Source organism: Passer montanus, unplaced genomic scaffold (genome assembly GCF_014805655.1).
Source record: "Passer montanus isolate IOZ18808 unplaced genomic scaffold, ASM1480565v1 scaffold96, whole genome shotgun sequence".
NCBI lineage: Eukaryota > Metazoa > Chordata > Aves > Passeriformes > Passeridae > Passer > Passer montanus.
Genome location: NW_024375034.1, coordinates 1,487,274 through 1,502,803, shown reverse-complemented (window position 1 = coordinate 1,502,803; position 15,530 = coordinate 1,487,274). Strand labels below are relative to the sequence as shown.

The following is a 15,530-nucleotide window of genomic DNA, read 5'->3' as shown; positions in this document are numbered from 1 at the left end:
TACCACCAACAATGAACAAGGACTCAATTCCAGGAGAGCCTCTGCCAAAACTGCAGTAGCATTTTGGCATCATTCAAAGGATTTTTTAACAGATATGAAAATGCTCTTGTTCCAACAATTAGAAAACATCAATATGCTAGTTATTCAACTGAAGAGCAATGGTAGCTATATGGTGAATTGGTCTTTTGCCTATTTAAATTATTCTTTGAAGAGATTATCATCCACTCGTCTTTGAACAACACAAACCCACCCCACAGAACAAAGGAAGGATGTGAGAAGAAAACCTGGAATTCTGTGCAGCATGCATTACAATTTCAATGAGAACAGCTGCATTACACAGTGCAAAACAGACTTCAAATAGAAAACACTTCCTGCAATAAACAAACCATTTTAGTTTTAGCAAATTGTTAAATCCCAAGGGAATCTCTCTGTATCCTTCAACTAATTTAAAAAGTTGAAGATTTGCATGCAAAGCTCAGCATGTGGGGCACATTTGGATTTGAGTCAGGTACTTTAAGGGTCTTTAAGACCATAAAAATCAGCAAATGGATTAAAGCAGACTCAGTACAGGCTTTCCATCTCTGACAGGTATGCCTGGATTAGTCACTGGAATAATATTACTCATAGGTTAAACTGATGTAAGCTGTGAATGTCAGATTTTTAAATAATTTGAAAACACTGTGCACAAAGCAACACCACCATATAGAAACAAATTGTTTGAAATGTAAAGAGGAATTTCTATTGCAGCATGCCTGGGACTGAAATCAAAACCCCACAATTAACATCCTCATTGTTCAGGAGTAGTTTCCTGTGCCCAAAGAGGCACTTGGATGTTCTGCCTTTAAATGGACTGCACACAGCAGAGAGCTCGAGGTGTGCTTGGGCTCAGCACAGCACCATGAAATGCAGCAGGACACAGAGGTACCACAGCAGGGGAACTGAGGGATGGGGGTTACTGTCTGTGGTTTTAAACCCTTCCTATGTGTGTTTTTACACACTTCCCATGGCTCTGGGACTTGAGATTACATGGGACTATCCCTGATGCTGTATCACTGACCACTGAATGCCTCAAATTCCCTGGCACTCAGCTGGGAGTGCTGTAATAGCAGCAGAACAATGAGACTGCACCCCCCTGCACCAGCTGAAGAACATCCTGCCTGACACGCCAAGCTAATAAAATTAAGCATGGCTGCATCTGCAGGAAGGGCTTTGCCAGCACCCCTCTGCTGAGCCAGTGTCGTGGCTTCAGCTACAGAACATTGTGGATGGGATTCTGTCAGCTGCAGATGTGACAGGAAAATCTGTCGTCCAAAAATGTCAGAAGAAACCATCGAAAACATCCACTTTTGGTTCTGTTTTGTGGTTTTTTTTTTTAAATTGGTACCCCATTTTAATCTCAAGATACCTGCAATACAGAATACAAATGAAATACACAGTTTGTCTTCAACTCAGTTTCTACACACTAAATTTTGGGAAAATCAAGCTAGCAGAGTAAATAAGGCCTCCTCCTTGCTCTCAGACACAATTCCCTCTTCCCTTCAGAACTATGAATCTTGTGGCCCTGGCTTATGACATCCCAGGGAAGCCCCCTTTACCCAAACACACGCATGTGTCATCAGCTGATTCCTTCAGGCAAGCCACAGCTCATGCAGCACTTGGCAGGATCAGCCTCTGGACAGCCCAGAACCACACTTACAGTCCATGCAGCAGCAAAACTGCTTCAGTGTCAAGGGCTGACAACTAATACTTGGAACTCAGAACCACAGAGTGTGATTTCACTGTTTGTCTCAGCACCACCAGACTCTCCTGTATCTGAAAGCCGCTTTTGAGATATAGCACTAAAGGGAAGAGAGCATCAGGGCATCTCAGTGAAAAGCAGCCAAAGAGACAGTGCAGACTGCAAAGAAAGCAAAGGTGAATGAGATAATAGACTAATGGCAGCCAACATCAATATAACTGAAAGATGGAGAGCTTACACAAATTATTCATATGGTCAGTAAGAAGAATTCTTCCTCCCTAAGACAGAAATAGAGGGAAAACTATAAAACAAAGCAAGTAAGAAAGGTTAAGATTTGGAAGGTAAGAAAGAGAAAGGGCAAAGCATAAAAAGGACGATATTGACATCATCAGTTTATCAAGTTCCTTGGTATTTTCTAAACCCCCTCTTACTGGGGTTTTAATAACTTCAGCTTTCACTAAATTTAGAACTTGGCCTTCATAGTTAAATGCACAAACTATATAACATTTCCCAACTGTTCACACACTGAAAAGTAAAGAACCAGCTAAAGATTATATCAATAAAATACTTTCCTCTTCTTAAGGTAAACTCATGACCTGTGGAGTTTGAGTTGTGGTTCTGAATATTCAGAGTAGCTAATACTTCAACTTCTGGTTCACTCAGTGTTGTTTATTCTGCTGCTGTTTTATTTCTCTGTAAACAAGCCTGATGAAAAGTAATGAGATTGCCTGTTATAGTACTTAGGGGGATATGAAAATTGCCTGTTACATTAAAATAATTAGAGAAGAAAATAAGATCATATTAATTGCACTCTATAGAAGCCTACCCAAGGTATGCGAACCCATCCTCTGAGGAGCACAAAAAACTCTACTTAGAGCCCACTGATGGCCCAAAAAGTTCAACTATCAACCAAAACAGGAACAATTAATAAAAATCTGTGAAGAGAACTGCAGTTGGTATTGTAAATTAGTGGATATTGCAGCTGGCAGTCTACAGTGGGTTTTGCTCATTATGAGAAGTACCCCTGATTACCGTGTACAGATCCTGCTCTCCAAAACACCAAGTGTGCCCTTGGGTTTGGGGAAGACTTGCTGCATGAGCAGGCCCCGGGCTCTTTAACTGAACAAGCACCCTGCTGCTCAACTAAGCCTGGCTTGGGCAAGTTTTGAAGAACTTAAAATCACTGTTTTGTTCTACTTCGTGATACAAGAGATTTTGATTTAAGGGAGCCATGAAACATATATATAATGTAAATCAAATTAATTTCATTGGTTTTCTTCTTAACATTCTAGAACTTTCTGAGGAGAAGGGAAGGGAGTGCACTAACCTCTTCCAGAGCTTGTCCACATGTCTGCATGTACAATATACACACATTACCTACATATGTGGCTTAAACACATATTCTAGGAGACATCTCTACAAATTCACTTTTCAAAGGTGTCTTTTTTAATGTGCTTTTATTCATACAATCCCCTCATATTTCACGATAATCTATTGGTTGCTAAATAGAGAATTATAATTATAACTAAGATAAAGCATGATGCTCGGGTTGTCCAAGCTGCAACAAACCTTACAAAGACAAAAGACAGCTCCCTTCTACCTGCAGCAAAAGCTTGCTAGGCAATACTTCCATTTGAGCCCATTACTTATCCAGCATCTAAAGTAAAAGCTTTATCTGTGTTGATTCACTTTTAGTCCCACAAAGTTCAGCACTGTTGTTTTTAAATAATACCTCAGTAATTGTGCCTGCAGAGCCTATCTGATAAACACCAAATTTTATATACAAATTAAAAACAAATAAGAAGCCAAAAAAGGTTAGTGCTCAGTTAGATATGGATCTAATTTTAATAACATTTTAGAGCTACTTTAGGATAACGTACACCTCTATTAAATATTATGGACCATATTCCAAGCAACTAAATGGATTAATCTTTATTTAGTCACACACTCTCATACCTACTTCCTTAATTCACTTTACTACATTAGAACTTGAAAGACTGCTATTAAAAAGAAACAAAAATCCAAAACTGCAGGTTGTTCAAATAAAAACAAAACAAAACAAAACCAACCAACAAATAAAAACCCACATAACCAAAGGAATCCACAGAAACAAATTTAAAAAAAAATTTAAAAAGGCAAGGAGATATTTACTTTGTCAGGCAGAAGAGTATTTATAACTTGTTCATTTTTCTAACATCATTAGCAAGCATAAGTGTCTAACTGAAAAAATGTAATACATACTCCTTTCCGAGTCAAGCACGCAATTAGAGCTAATCAAGACACAAGTTGTTCTCGCCTTACAAATGTCACATTCTTTGCAGGAAGGAAAGATCTCAAGTAAATATCACCCTGTACAAATTTTAGGAAAATTAACAACATGAAAGACAAAATGTCCAGCAACTAGGAAACCATGGCTCATTATGTCTTAGCCTGAACCCCAATGAACTGAATCAGTTGAACACAAAACCTTTTTATTCTGCTTTCTCGTCTTTGTTATCATCTTCTTAAAATTAAGAAGAAAGGGCTCAGTAGCTGTTAGCAGCTGTCCACTCTGGCACTTCAGAAACTGGTAAAGGTGAATGTCAAAATTAGTATGTGCAAATTGCTGAGAATTTTTTTCAATTCCTCCTACTTAAGATATCATATCTACAATTACATTAAAAAAAAATAAATCTGGTTTTCCCATGGAACCTATGGGTGGTTGGTTGAATGGTCTCTACCCTCTCTTCCAATCCTCAAAAAACACCACTTTACTGTTCAAGCATCCAACATTCAAAGCAAAGCTTCAGAAGTTCTGGTCTTTGTTTGTCAAGGTGATTTTTACTTTCTAACGCCCTCCCTTTCCCAGGGAATGTGCTGCATCATAAATTACTGAAAAATCATGTTGAACACTGAGCAGGAAAGACTGCAATTACAGATGGACTATAATTCTAATCATGCACTTAGTAAAACTTTTTTTAGTATTAATATAAGCCTAGGGCATTCAGTCACTGACACAACTGAAGTCTAGACACAGCAGCTACTTCAGTAAGAGATTATTTTGTTTGTACTGCCATGGAGACAATGGGTCCTCCCCTTGAGAGTGGCTCAAGTGATGGTTTAAAAGATTTAAAAGTATTTCAGGTTCCTCATCTGCCCTTTGCTTCCTCACTCTGGTCCTCCTCTGCCAGGAATGTGCAATTTAGTCTGACACAGCAGTGAAGGCTGGGCACAAAGCACCTCATTGTTTCTCACGATGTGGGACCCCCAAGTTAACCACAGATGAACATGTCAGAATAGGAAAATTGCCAAAGCCAAGCAGGATACATGAAACATCCCACGGCTATGTAGCAGAAAAAAAGCAAGAGTTGCTCAGTACTGGAAATTCGTACACCTGGACAGGTGTGCCCTTTGAAGAGAAAACACAATTCTCCGTCACTAAGAGGCCATTAATGTTTGTGTGAAGAACAATTTTGCTGTTCAGTGGAAGCTTTCTTGCTGCTTATACTTTGGTAGGTTTTTAATTACAGCCTGAACTGAGTAGAAAATGCGTTTGAGAGAAGCAGGGAAAAGCCTGAAAAAATCTTTCCCTTTGCATTCAACTCCTCCGTGCCACTGACAGGGAATTAGCGGAGTTGATGCCTGTCCCTGGGACATCTCATGCCAAAGCTCAGCAGCTGATCCAACAATCCACTGCCCTTTACCAGGCTTTCAGAACTGGGACTTGGAAAGGTTGAAATATGTAAATGCGAAAGAACCGCCTAAGAATTGAGAAGTTTGAAGGAAAACAGAGATCTTTAGGAGTGACTAGAGATTCCTGCAGCCATCCTTTATCAGCACATTCAAGGGACAACAATTCAGCCCAAAGCATCACTGCCTAACAGCGTGGCCTCCTCACAGTGTATGCAAAGTGCCACCAAAATAACTTCTGGTAACTTCACCCCCCACAGCTGAATTACTTCTTGGTAGGGGAGCCAAAAGGATCTGAACTCTAAATTTATGACCATCACATATTGGCTGTAACAGATTTATGTGTTCCTTTAACAAAAGTTTCAGTATCTCCCTTGTTTCACAGCACAGCAGTTTTAAGTGCTTGAAGAAGCAGACAATGAAAGAAAAGGGACAAGATGATAATCAGATAGGTGTCTTCTTTTCATAACTGGCTATCAGACAGTTCTACGGCACTCTAGAGAGAAATTAAGGGACTTGTTACATGCAAGACCTGCCTAAGTTACAGGGAGAACTTAAATGCAGGGGTACAGAGGCAGGAGATGTAAATGTAGGTACAAAACATTTTGTAAATGTAGATACAAAATATTAGCCCTGTCCTAAGAGTCCTTAAGGAAAAAAGTCACAGAGACAAACTGATGGACGGTGAAGTATCTGTTTTGAAGTTCATTTTAAAATAACAAGAATCTTCCCATGGCCACAAATAAAGCATTTCATTTTGATGTGTCCATAAAAGCTGTATAGTTCCCTGGTATGTATTATGAGGGCTTGCTCCTTTTTTTAATTGAAGGCAACAGCAAAACTTGGATATGAAACAGATGAAATTCTCACATATTGACCATATACTGACACATCCCATTCCTATGCCTATTCTGTTTATGACACTCTCATTACACTGTAATTCTGTACATTTTCAGAATGACACATCACAGCTTCCATCCTTCAGCTCATTTTATTCTCCTGTTTCAGTGTGGTTTATGGTCATCCCTCCTCTTCATGATCATCTGTTTTTCAGCTCTGTCATCTTCATGGAAAATATTCCATTGCCCTATCGTAATTTCCTATGACAACATTCTCAAGATACCCAGAATTGTGGCTGTCCCCATATGCCTTTATTTTCCGAGTTTTCATTCTCAGGATTCTATGGCTGAGTCTTGAAATTGCCCCAGGAGGTTTGAACACCCCATGTCCATGAAATTTAACAAAATACCAAAATCCTTAGGCTGAAAATATTGCCACTAATTCTAAATACAATACATTCAGGAAAAAAATGCAATTTTGTGTCTTATGAAAGTGCAGTCAAGGTCAAGCAATCACGTAGAAACACAGGCACAACAGCAGAAGCTGAATAAATGCTATAAGGCCTTTGCAAGAACCTTTCCCACCTTTGCCAACTACTGAGATATTCATCTGGAGCTACAAGCGTTCCTCCCCAACCAGTTCACATCTGTTTAGAAGTAAATACACTTCTGCAGGCGAGAGAAAATAACCCATTTCCTGCAGATCCCTGTAATTGCTACAGAGAGACCAGACCCAAATTATCTGCCTCCTTTTTTTAAAAAAAGAAAAAAAAGGGAGCTTTCATTTTATCCCATGGTCACCTTTCAACTGTCAGTGATGATCAAAAGAAAAACGAAGGAAAAAAAAAAACAACAACATTCTGAACACTGGATTACATTCTTTTCAGGGCTGAACAGAATTATTTTAAAAAATATTCTGGTTTTCCATACAGTTTTGTAAGTACAAACTTTTAGCTGCACTTCCTATGTAAAGTAAGTGTACAGCTTTACCCTTCCTGACTGAAAAGATAGAGGGTTGCCAGAACTTCCCCGTCATTGCACAGAAATGTAATACTATGAAATGAAATTCAGCTTGCAGAACAGATGCCTCCTTGACTAGAAACTGCAATGTGAAGGCTTCTGAGCTGTAAATCTAAGATAAGCTGGGGCATCCTGATGCTCATCTGAACCTGAGCTCCAAACAATATGAAGCTCACATATCGCTGGTCATTAAACACTACTGTGGGTTTTACTCCAGAATTGCTGTTAGAGATGAGAACTACTAAAATTGCTGTGATATTATTAGATTACTTATTAATTTCAAAGAACAGGAGGTTTTCATACCTAGAAATGTTATTGAGACACATCCCAGAAGGAATGAAAACAGGAAGGAAAGCTGCAAAGGAGGAGATACAAATAGGGATGTTCCCTGTTTAGTTACAATGCCAGGAGTGCCCCAAGCACTTCAACAGTAGGAACCCTCTCACCTGTATTTCCAAGCAGACCAAAGGTATCACACTCACAGACAAATTCAAGCCACTTACTTGAAAAAGCATTTACATTTGATGTGCAATATTCCCTGACAGAGCGATTATAGCTGAGGTTAATTACATTCTAAAGATAATTCAACTTGAATCACATCTTAATCTTCTCAAACACATTCAAGCATATACACAACCCTGGGCCTCGAGATCCACGCTGGCGGTCAGGGTTCAAACATCCTAGAGAAGAGCAGGGTGTGGGTGGAGGGCAGTGGCAGAGGGATACAGAGAGCAGACAGTCTGGTTTTCCAACATGCAATTCAGGCAAGAAGCATTTGGTAATGTCACTTGGTAACTGCTGCTTTTCCCTCTGGTTTTGCCCTAGATCCCGCTGTCCATGAACATGTCGACGTTCCTGGCCTACGACCAGCCCACGCTGAGCTACTGCGGGGTGCACCACGAGCTGCTGGCCCACAAGCCCTACGAGGCCAGCAGGCAGGAGGAGGCAGTGGACACGGGCCTGGAGGCTGAGCTGGACCTGAGCACAATCACCACGGCAGCGCGGATCAAGGAGCACGGGCAGCAGCTGCCCTAGAGCAGGGGCTGCAGGAAATCCTGTGTAAAGCTATGGACAACAGTGGGCAGTTCTGTGGAGTGGAGGATCCCTGTGCAAATTAAAAGTCAATCACAAAGATTAATTGTTTCCAGTCTACAATTTGTAATTAGTTCAGTTGTGCAGTATTTTTTTGACTTCAGAGTATGACCCTTGAAAGTGAATCTTTTTCAAAACTCATCCTACCTACCTGTATAAACTGTACAGATGTAATGTATTTTTCATATTGTAAAGTTTCGATTACCAAGAACAACTGGTATGTACAGTGGCATAATTTAATTACATCTTACTTTACGAGCTTCAGTTTCTAAAGCTTCAAATTAACAAAAGTTATCTCTTGTGTTATTAAGTCACTCTGTTTTGTAGGGATCATTTTGTTACTGCTTTTGTGCCCAGACAACTTTAATCTAAGATTCTGTCCTTTGCAGAATATGCACCATTTTTACTGTGTTTAATGTGTAGAATTTTATCTACTGGTTCCAGAGGGAGGGTTTAACTATTCAAACTTCTAAGAAATTCTTGAAATATATAGCCAAGTTTTCCTAGAAATGAAAATTTTAAAAAAAATTAATTCTCCTCAAACTTACCTTTTGCCTTGAAATGCAGCCTGATTTTTAACAACAAAGCTTGTTTATGCAATTGTTAGTCAAGGCTGATGATATTTTTTTAAGCCTCACTGTTCTGCAATATAATACAGGACAGGAGACTTCAACAGGCAGCTACAAAATCTGCTGTGAGAGTCTGCCAAATCAGGCATTTGTATTTCTGCTTAAAGACAAAGGGGTCCAAAACCTACTTCTGTCACAGGCAGCTGCTGACAGAAGTGGCAACAGAAACAAATCCTTATACTATTCCTAGAATGTAAAATGTCACTCAAAATAAACAACCACTTGCTGAAAAATCTAGTAATTCGGAACAAATACTAGAAGTTTACAGTCCTTTAACATCATGATAAAGCAAACAAAGAAAAAAGCCCAAAACGTTTAAAGAAAAAAAAATAATGTAGTATTAAGTCTTTAACAATTGCTACATTGCTTATTTGTCTGTCATTTAGTATCTGGATTGAAGCATTCTTATACCCCATTCTTTTGTTTTAAATCTTCAAGATTTCTCAATACTGTATGAGAGTAACTTTTTATACAACTACACACTACCCTGTAATCATAAAAGATTACAGAAATTAGGAAGACATTACATCAAGCTGACTCTGTGAAAAACAAAATGGAAATACAAGCCTTCTAAAACATAGGGAAAAAAAGAGTTTCATATGGTGAAGCAAATTTTTTATAATAAAGAGAAATTATATAACCAAAAAATCTATTTTTCTGGATCTTTATCCTACCATATTTTCATGTAGCTTCAAAGCAGAAGACTGAATTTTAAAATTACAGGGCACCTGTTTGTACAAAACAAGGTGAATAGAATGAAAAATAACTTCAAAAACTGGTAACAAATCAATCTGCATTCAGTATCTGTTAAGTGGAAACCAAGTGTCAAAAGAGAATACATTGTACTGCTTATTTATTAGCACTTAGATTTTGTAACATATTTTGCATAAATTATTTCCTCTTCAAAACATTAACTGTCTTTTTAAGACACCTCTTACACCTGCACACTTCAGCTCTGTTTTTCTTCACTACACTGCTTCTTGAACCTGTTACCTTCCACAGTGCTGGAATTTTCCTACACAGAGTTTGAAAATACATTTTGCTAATTGCCCACTGCTAACAAACGTGCAGGAGTCACTCTGGAGCCCAGTGGCATTCAGGCTGCAGGAAGAAATTACCTGAATCACTCCACAGATGGTTTTGAGGTGCAGTGTTTTGGCATTCTGGCTATTGGAGCAGGCCTGAGCTGGAAGGAGCAAATACCACCCTCCCAAAAGGTGCTTTCAGTTGTTCTTACTCTGTCCTTCCTATTGTGTACTTGGACCCACTGCCCTCGAGTATTTATAGTGTGTGAACAAGGACCTGGCACTGAGGGAGTACTCAAAATGCCCACGTGTTCAAAGGCTCCATTCCCAGCACTGGACACTGGTGAGCTTAGACTGGGAAACATGAGAAAATATTTTCTTATGCAGAGACACAACACATTTTTGATGTATCTGTTTAAAGAGGCACAGCTGGGTAGCTATTCACATAAACACTAATATTTCCCCTTTTCCCTTCCTCAACTGTGAATCAAAGACTCCCAGTCCCAGATGTCACAGGACAAATGGCAGAAGCAGAGTCACAGAATTAGCCCCTGACAGATTCCTCATACTCTCACAATCACTTCCAAGGCATCTGAAACACGAGGCTCTCTGTAACCCCAGCAGGCCACTCCAGTGCTCTGCAAGATGGATCCAACATCCAGGGCAGCAGTTGGTGAGTGCTCACCCCAATCCCAGACTGCTCAAACATGCCTTTCTGTACATGTTCAGTGGATACCCTGTTTTAAAATGCACTACATCAGCCTGAAACTTGTTATCCTCAGTAAGACATCCTCAGATGTCTTCAAGAAAGCTAGCTGGCAGGTAGGTACCTTCTCTAAAAGATCCTCATGATGAAAAAACCTAGGTTAGGCTAGCCCAGAAGACGACCCACTCCTGAATTCTGGCCTTAGCCTGTGTACACCTGCTTGCCAACAGATTGCTGCCAGCTCGATTCTGTGTTCAATTCTGGCTGCACAGGAACAGGAAATGCTTTTGTTCCATGGACAGAACAGCATCCCTAACAAAGGCCCAGCCTCCTAGCTGAGTTAGCATGAAGAAAGGAGTCTGTGGGTTCAAGTATTTTTTAACATCATGTATCATTTCCCTTTGCACACACCAGGAACAGAGGTAGCCAATGGCATCCACCTCTGTCTCAGTTAAGTAACATCACCAGACCCTGGCAAGTCCTTTTACCAAGGCTGGGGGAAGTAATTAAACTTGCAAAATACAGACTGAGAGACAATATAACCTCTAGCAATGAAAAACCCGAGACAATTTTAAAAATAAACCTAGCTCCAAGCAACAATTCCCACCATCATCCATCAGTGGATCATGCTGGTACAGCAGTGCACGGGGCTGAAACGCCCATTAGCAAAGCAAGCCCAAGTATCTGACTGGAGACCCTCCCTAGGGAAGGGGGTGTACAGAAAGATTGATTACTAATTTGACAAATTCCTGCATGTATCTCAAGTAAATAAAAAAAATTTTAAAACCCACCATCTATACAAGAAAGCAAATGACTGCTTCAATTAAAAGTTACGAAAATCTGCAGTACAAACTGTTCTCAAGGGATCTGAAAGCTACCACTAACATAAAACCCCCCAAAATATACACAATTTTTGGACATATATCATAAGTATCAGACTTCTTCTGGCAACACACAACCAATGGAAAATGCCAGCCTCAGAAGCTGTGTACTAGGCTTGCTCTACTCAGTCCCTCCATTTCTCTCTTTCTCTCTCTCATTCCTCTCTTTCTCTCTCTCTGTTTTATCTCTTATTATTTCCAACCCTCAGATTGGACATGAGAACAAAAATTGTGCAAAAACCGTAACATGAAGGCTAAAAAAAACCAAAATTGAAATGCAAGGGCAACACTATGACCTAAGAAATAAGCCAGGATTCCAGTGTCACTGAGCTGTAAGGAATTCTTGATATTGCTATGCTAGCAATGGAAGTCCTCAAAGATGGTGAACGTTAATTAATGATATGATCATGTACAGTGTCACACACAAGCAGCTGGATTCAGTTCCCAGCTGGGGCTGCAACAAGGGTCTGCTGAACAGGTGAAAAAGTGAACACTTAACTCACGTTCTGCAGCCTGATCCTCCTCTCTCGAGGGAAAGGGCTTTGTGCTCCACAGTTTTGCACAGGTCTCAGCGCCTGGGCTTCCTAAAGGCAAATCCAACCAGCAAAGGCTGAGTTTAACAATGGCTTTACCTGGTCACATCAGAGGTACACCCAGCCTCACTAACCTGTCTGGCACAGGTGAAACCCAAAGAAGAACTGAGGACTGGGCCATGCACACAGCTGTCTCCCTGGACAGCCCCCAACTCTCTGGAGGTCAGGCACCTCCCGAGCCAAACGTGGCCCCACAGCAGTCCCTCTCTGAATGTGCACACAGCTTCTTTGAAGCCACAGCAACTGGCAACATTTACGGCTGCAGCAGCAAGGAAAGCTGCCTCTTCTTGTTCTGTAGGAATGAATAATCTCCATGTTCCACACAAACACAACCCTCACGTCATGAACAATGACACGCTGCCAGCTTGCAGGGAGCATGGTTAACATCCCCTCAGTCACCCAGAGGGCAGGCTCCAGCTGAAACCCTGAGATTTCTCTTAGGGAGGGCGGGGAAGTGTGTATCTTATAATCAGGATTCAGCTAACCAGAAAGGAGAAATGCTTTTTCCCAGGTTTCTCAAGTCCATCACAACAGTAAACAAACAATAAACCTGCTTGTCAGAAGTACTGCAAACATTTTTCAACACAGAAAGATAGTTATGAAGCTCTAATAGGTACAAGTTTAACCATAATGATCCATACCTAAAAACAGATGTTCCTTAAATTCCTCAAAGAAAGTCTAACATTTGAGTGAATTAATAGCTCTATTATAAAACAACAAAGCCAGGTTCCATTTTTATTGTTCTGCCTAATTACAGAACCAGATTAATTTCAGTTATAAAGTTTCAGAATAAGGTGAACATAATCAGAGCTCATGATTAATGTTATTCTAATGAACCCCCAAGAAATTAACATTTTACCACTAGAACTTTGCCAAGAATTTTTATGTAAGCTGAAGTGCAGTGTGTACAAGTGAGAAAATCCCACATGGCACAGAGCTTCTATTCTATTTGATCACCATCAATCTGGTATGCAAATAAGCCACTCTAAGAACAGCCTCATTAGATGGCAACCACAGAGGAGCTCCTGTTGTGGGACAGCAAATGAGCCAGTGACACAGCTCACCCCTCAGCCCTCTGACAGTACAGCTCCCACACGTTCCTGACCGGGGATACTTCAAAGTCCCACCCCAACAGACTACCACTAATAATATACAAATGAGCATTAATTAGTGCTGCATTAATATAGCATTGGTTTGGATTAACAGGAACATGTGATGATTGCCTTATTAATTGCCTTAGGTCAGCTGACATGAACAGGATGGATGGTCTCCTAATAAACCAGAAGAATTCAGTGTGCAGTTATACAAGAGTACGTTTTTTCCAGCTTTCATAGAGAGCATTTCCCACTGTATTCCCTAAGAAACAGACTTTTAAGGTGGATGCATTTCAGCATTGGTTCTATCCACAATCTAATCATAAAGTGAGTGCTTCAATGAAACATATTTCAAAGCCCAATAATTTAAACATTGTTATACACTAATTCTGTGTTTCTTAGAGAACAAAACCTCATCAACTTTTGCTGAGAATACTCATTAAAAGAAAATGATGTGTCTCTGCAGCACTGTGCACTTCAATAATTTCAGTAGTTTTATACAAGAGTGTGTCATAAATGAGGCATGGAAAGTCATTAACTGAACAATTCATATTGAATAGTTTGTTGTAATTTATGCTTTCAAAAGAAATAATGAAAGTGATTTATTTTTCTAGTAGTAGTGATGCACCTCCCTTTTATGTCTTGCTGTTGGTAACTTTATTTTTAAAGAACCTGTAAACTTGCACAATTAGTCCAGCCTCCACTACCCAAAAGCCTTGTTCTCATTGTCAGGAAAGGAAAAAATACAGCTATCAATGGTGTATCTGAATATGCAAACAGGATTCATGAAAAAGATATATTTTTGTCTTCTGCTTCAGCATTATCTAGACTGTTCATACTTCTCTTTGCCTTTCTCCAAAGTCTAGCTGTCACAACTGAGACTGGCAGCAGTAAAACAGAACTGTTCAGACTGAGATCCTGGAGGGAAATGCCTCTCAGGTATCACCTCCAGAGCTGAGCAGCTTTGCTGCCAGCCAAACACATGCTGAAGCTTCTCTGACTCCTTTTCTTCATCACTACCTCTTGCAAATATAGATTCATAAATATAATAATGCTATAATATAAGAAAAATCAACCTTTTTTTTTCATTCTACCACTACACAAGGGGATGTAAAAGTTTGGGGTTTTATAATCTCTGCACACTAAAGCCATGAAGAGTTATGGCTAACAAATGTCAGTATGAACTGTGCTAAGCCCTCTTCCATCAAGTGATTGTAAGAGAAACTTTAGAAGTTTCTGGAAAGAATGAACGTGTTGCCCTACCCATCTCAAAGCAAAAACAACTGCATAGGTGTGCCCCGTTCCACTGAGCCAGAGTTGGGGAGGATTCTTTTGATAGATTTATTGGACATAAATAAAGTGCAAATGTGGCAATATTATATCTGAGAACCATTTCTTGGTTAAAAAAAGGTAAGTGTTCCTACTGAAGAGGGAACAAACAAGGCACAGAGAGAGGGAAAACAGAGAGGGGGAGAGAAACAGAAGACAAGGACAGCGTTACCACAGAATCCTGCTTGTTAAGGCGTCAAGATAAGCATGTTTCCTTTTTAGATATTTTGAAGCTATAGTTTCAAAGATCCTTACTACAAGTAATATTCTAAAATTATACGTCAAAAGGTTATTATTGCAAAACTCTTTTTAGCTAGAAGCAGAAAGTTCCTGTCAAACAGCAACATCCTTAAAGCTTTAATTCGAATGCTCCTAAATCAACTTAAGACTTATAAAGGTTAATTGCAAACAAAGGATCGGTTCAAAGGCCTTCTTCCATGCTTTACTTCCTCAGCTATTTATTAGAATTGTCTTTATAACTGTCCCATGGTCAGTTTCACACATATCACAATCACAGATACACAGGTTGCCTGTATGTACCTGACACGAAACACAGCTTCGTATTTCACACCTGGCTCTGTCAGCGTCAGCTTAGCAGGCAGAGAGGGGACAGGCAAGGACAGGCAGGGACAGGCGGCAGGGAAGCACGGCGCAGCACGAGGCCGTGGCGGGCAGGAGCCGGCCCGCAGGCAGGGGCAGGGGAGCAGGAGCACGGGGAGGAAAGGCGAGCGGAGCCCGCAGGCGAGCCCCGCTCGCTCCAGGATCCGCAGTGTCGCAGCCGGCCGCTTCCATGCGCTGAGGCTCCTCCCCGGTGCACTGCCCGGCACTGCCCCACGAGCCAGGGTGTGCTGGTAGGTGCGGGTGTGTGAGTGCGGGTGTGTGTGAGTGCGGGTGTGTGTGAGTGCAGGGCACACA

General features: G+C 40.5%; 2 protein-coding genes across 6 annotated transcripts in view; one reads left to right on the top strand and one right to left on the bottom strand.

The window, feature by feature from the left end:
* LRRTM3 (leucine rich repeat transmembrane neuronal 3) overlaps nucleotides 1-8,614 on the top strand; it is a 75,319-nt gene extending 66,705 nt beyond the window's left edge. For both annotated transcript variants that reach the window (XM_039696243.1, XM_039696242.1), the window contains one exon: nucleotides 8,092-8,614. In XM_039696243.1, coding sequence (XP_039552177.1) covers nucleotides 8,092-8,301 — 210 coding nt within the window. In that variant the 3' untranslated portion in view covers nucleotides 8,302-8,614. The remainder of the gene's footprint in view (nucleotides 1-8,091) is intronic.
* CTNNA3 (catenin alpha 3) overlaps nucleotides 1-15,530 on the bottom strand; it is a 407,897-nt gene that overhangs the window by 290,170 nt on the left and 102,197 nt on the right. The window lies entirely within an intron of this gene.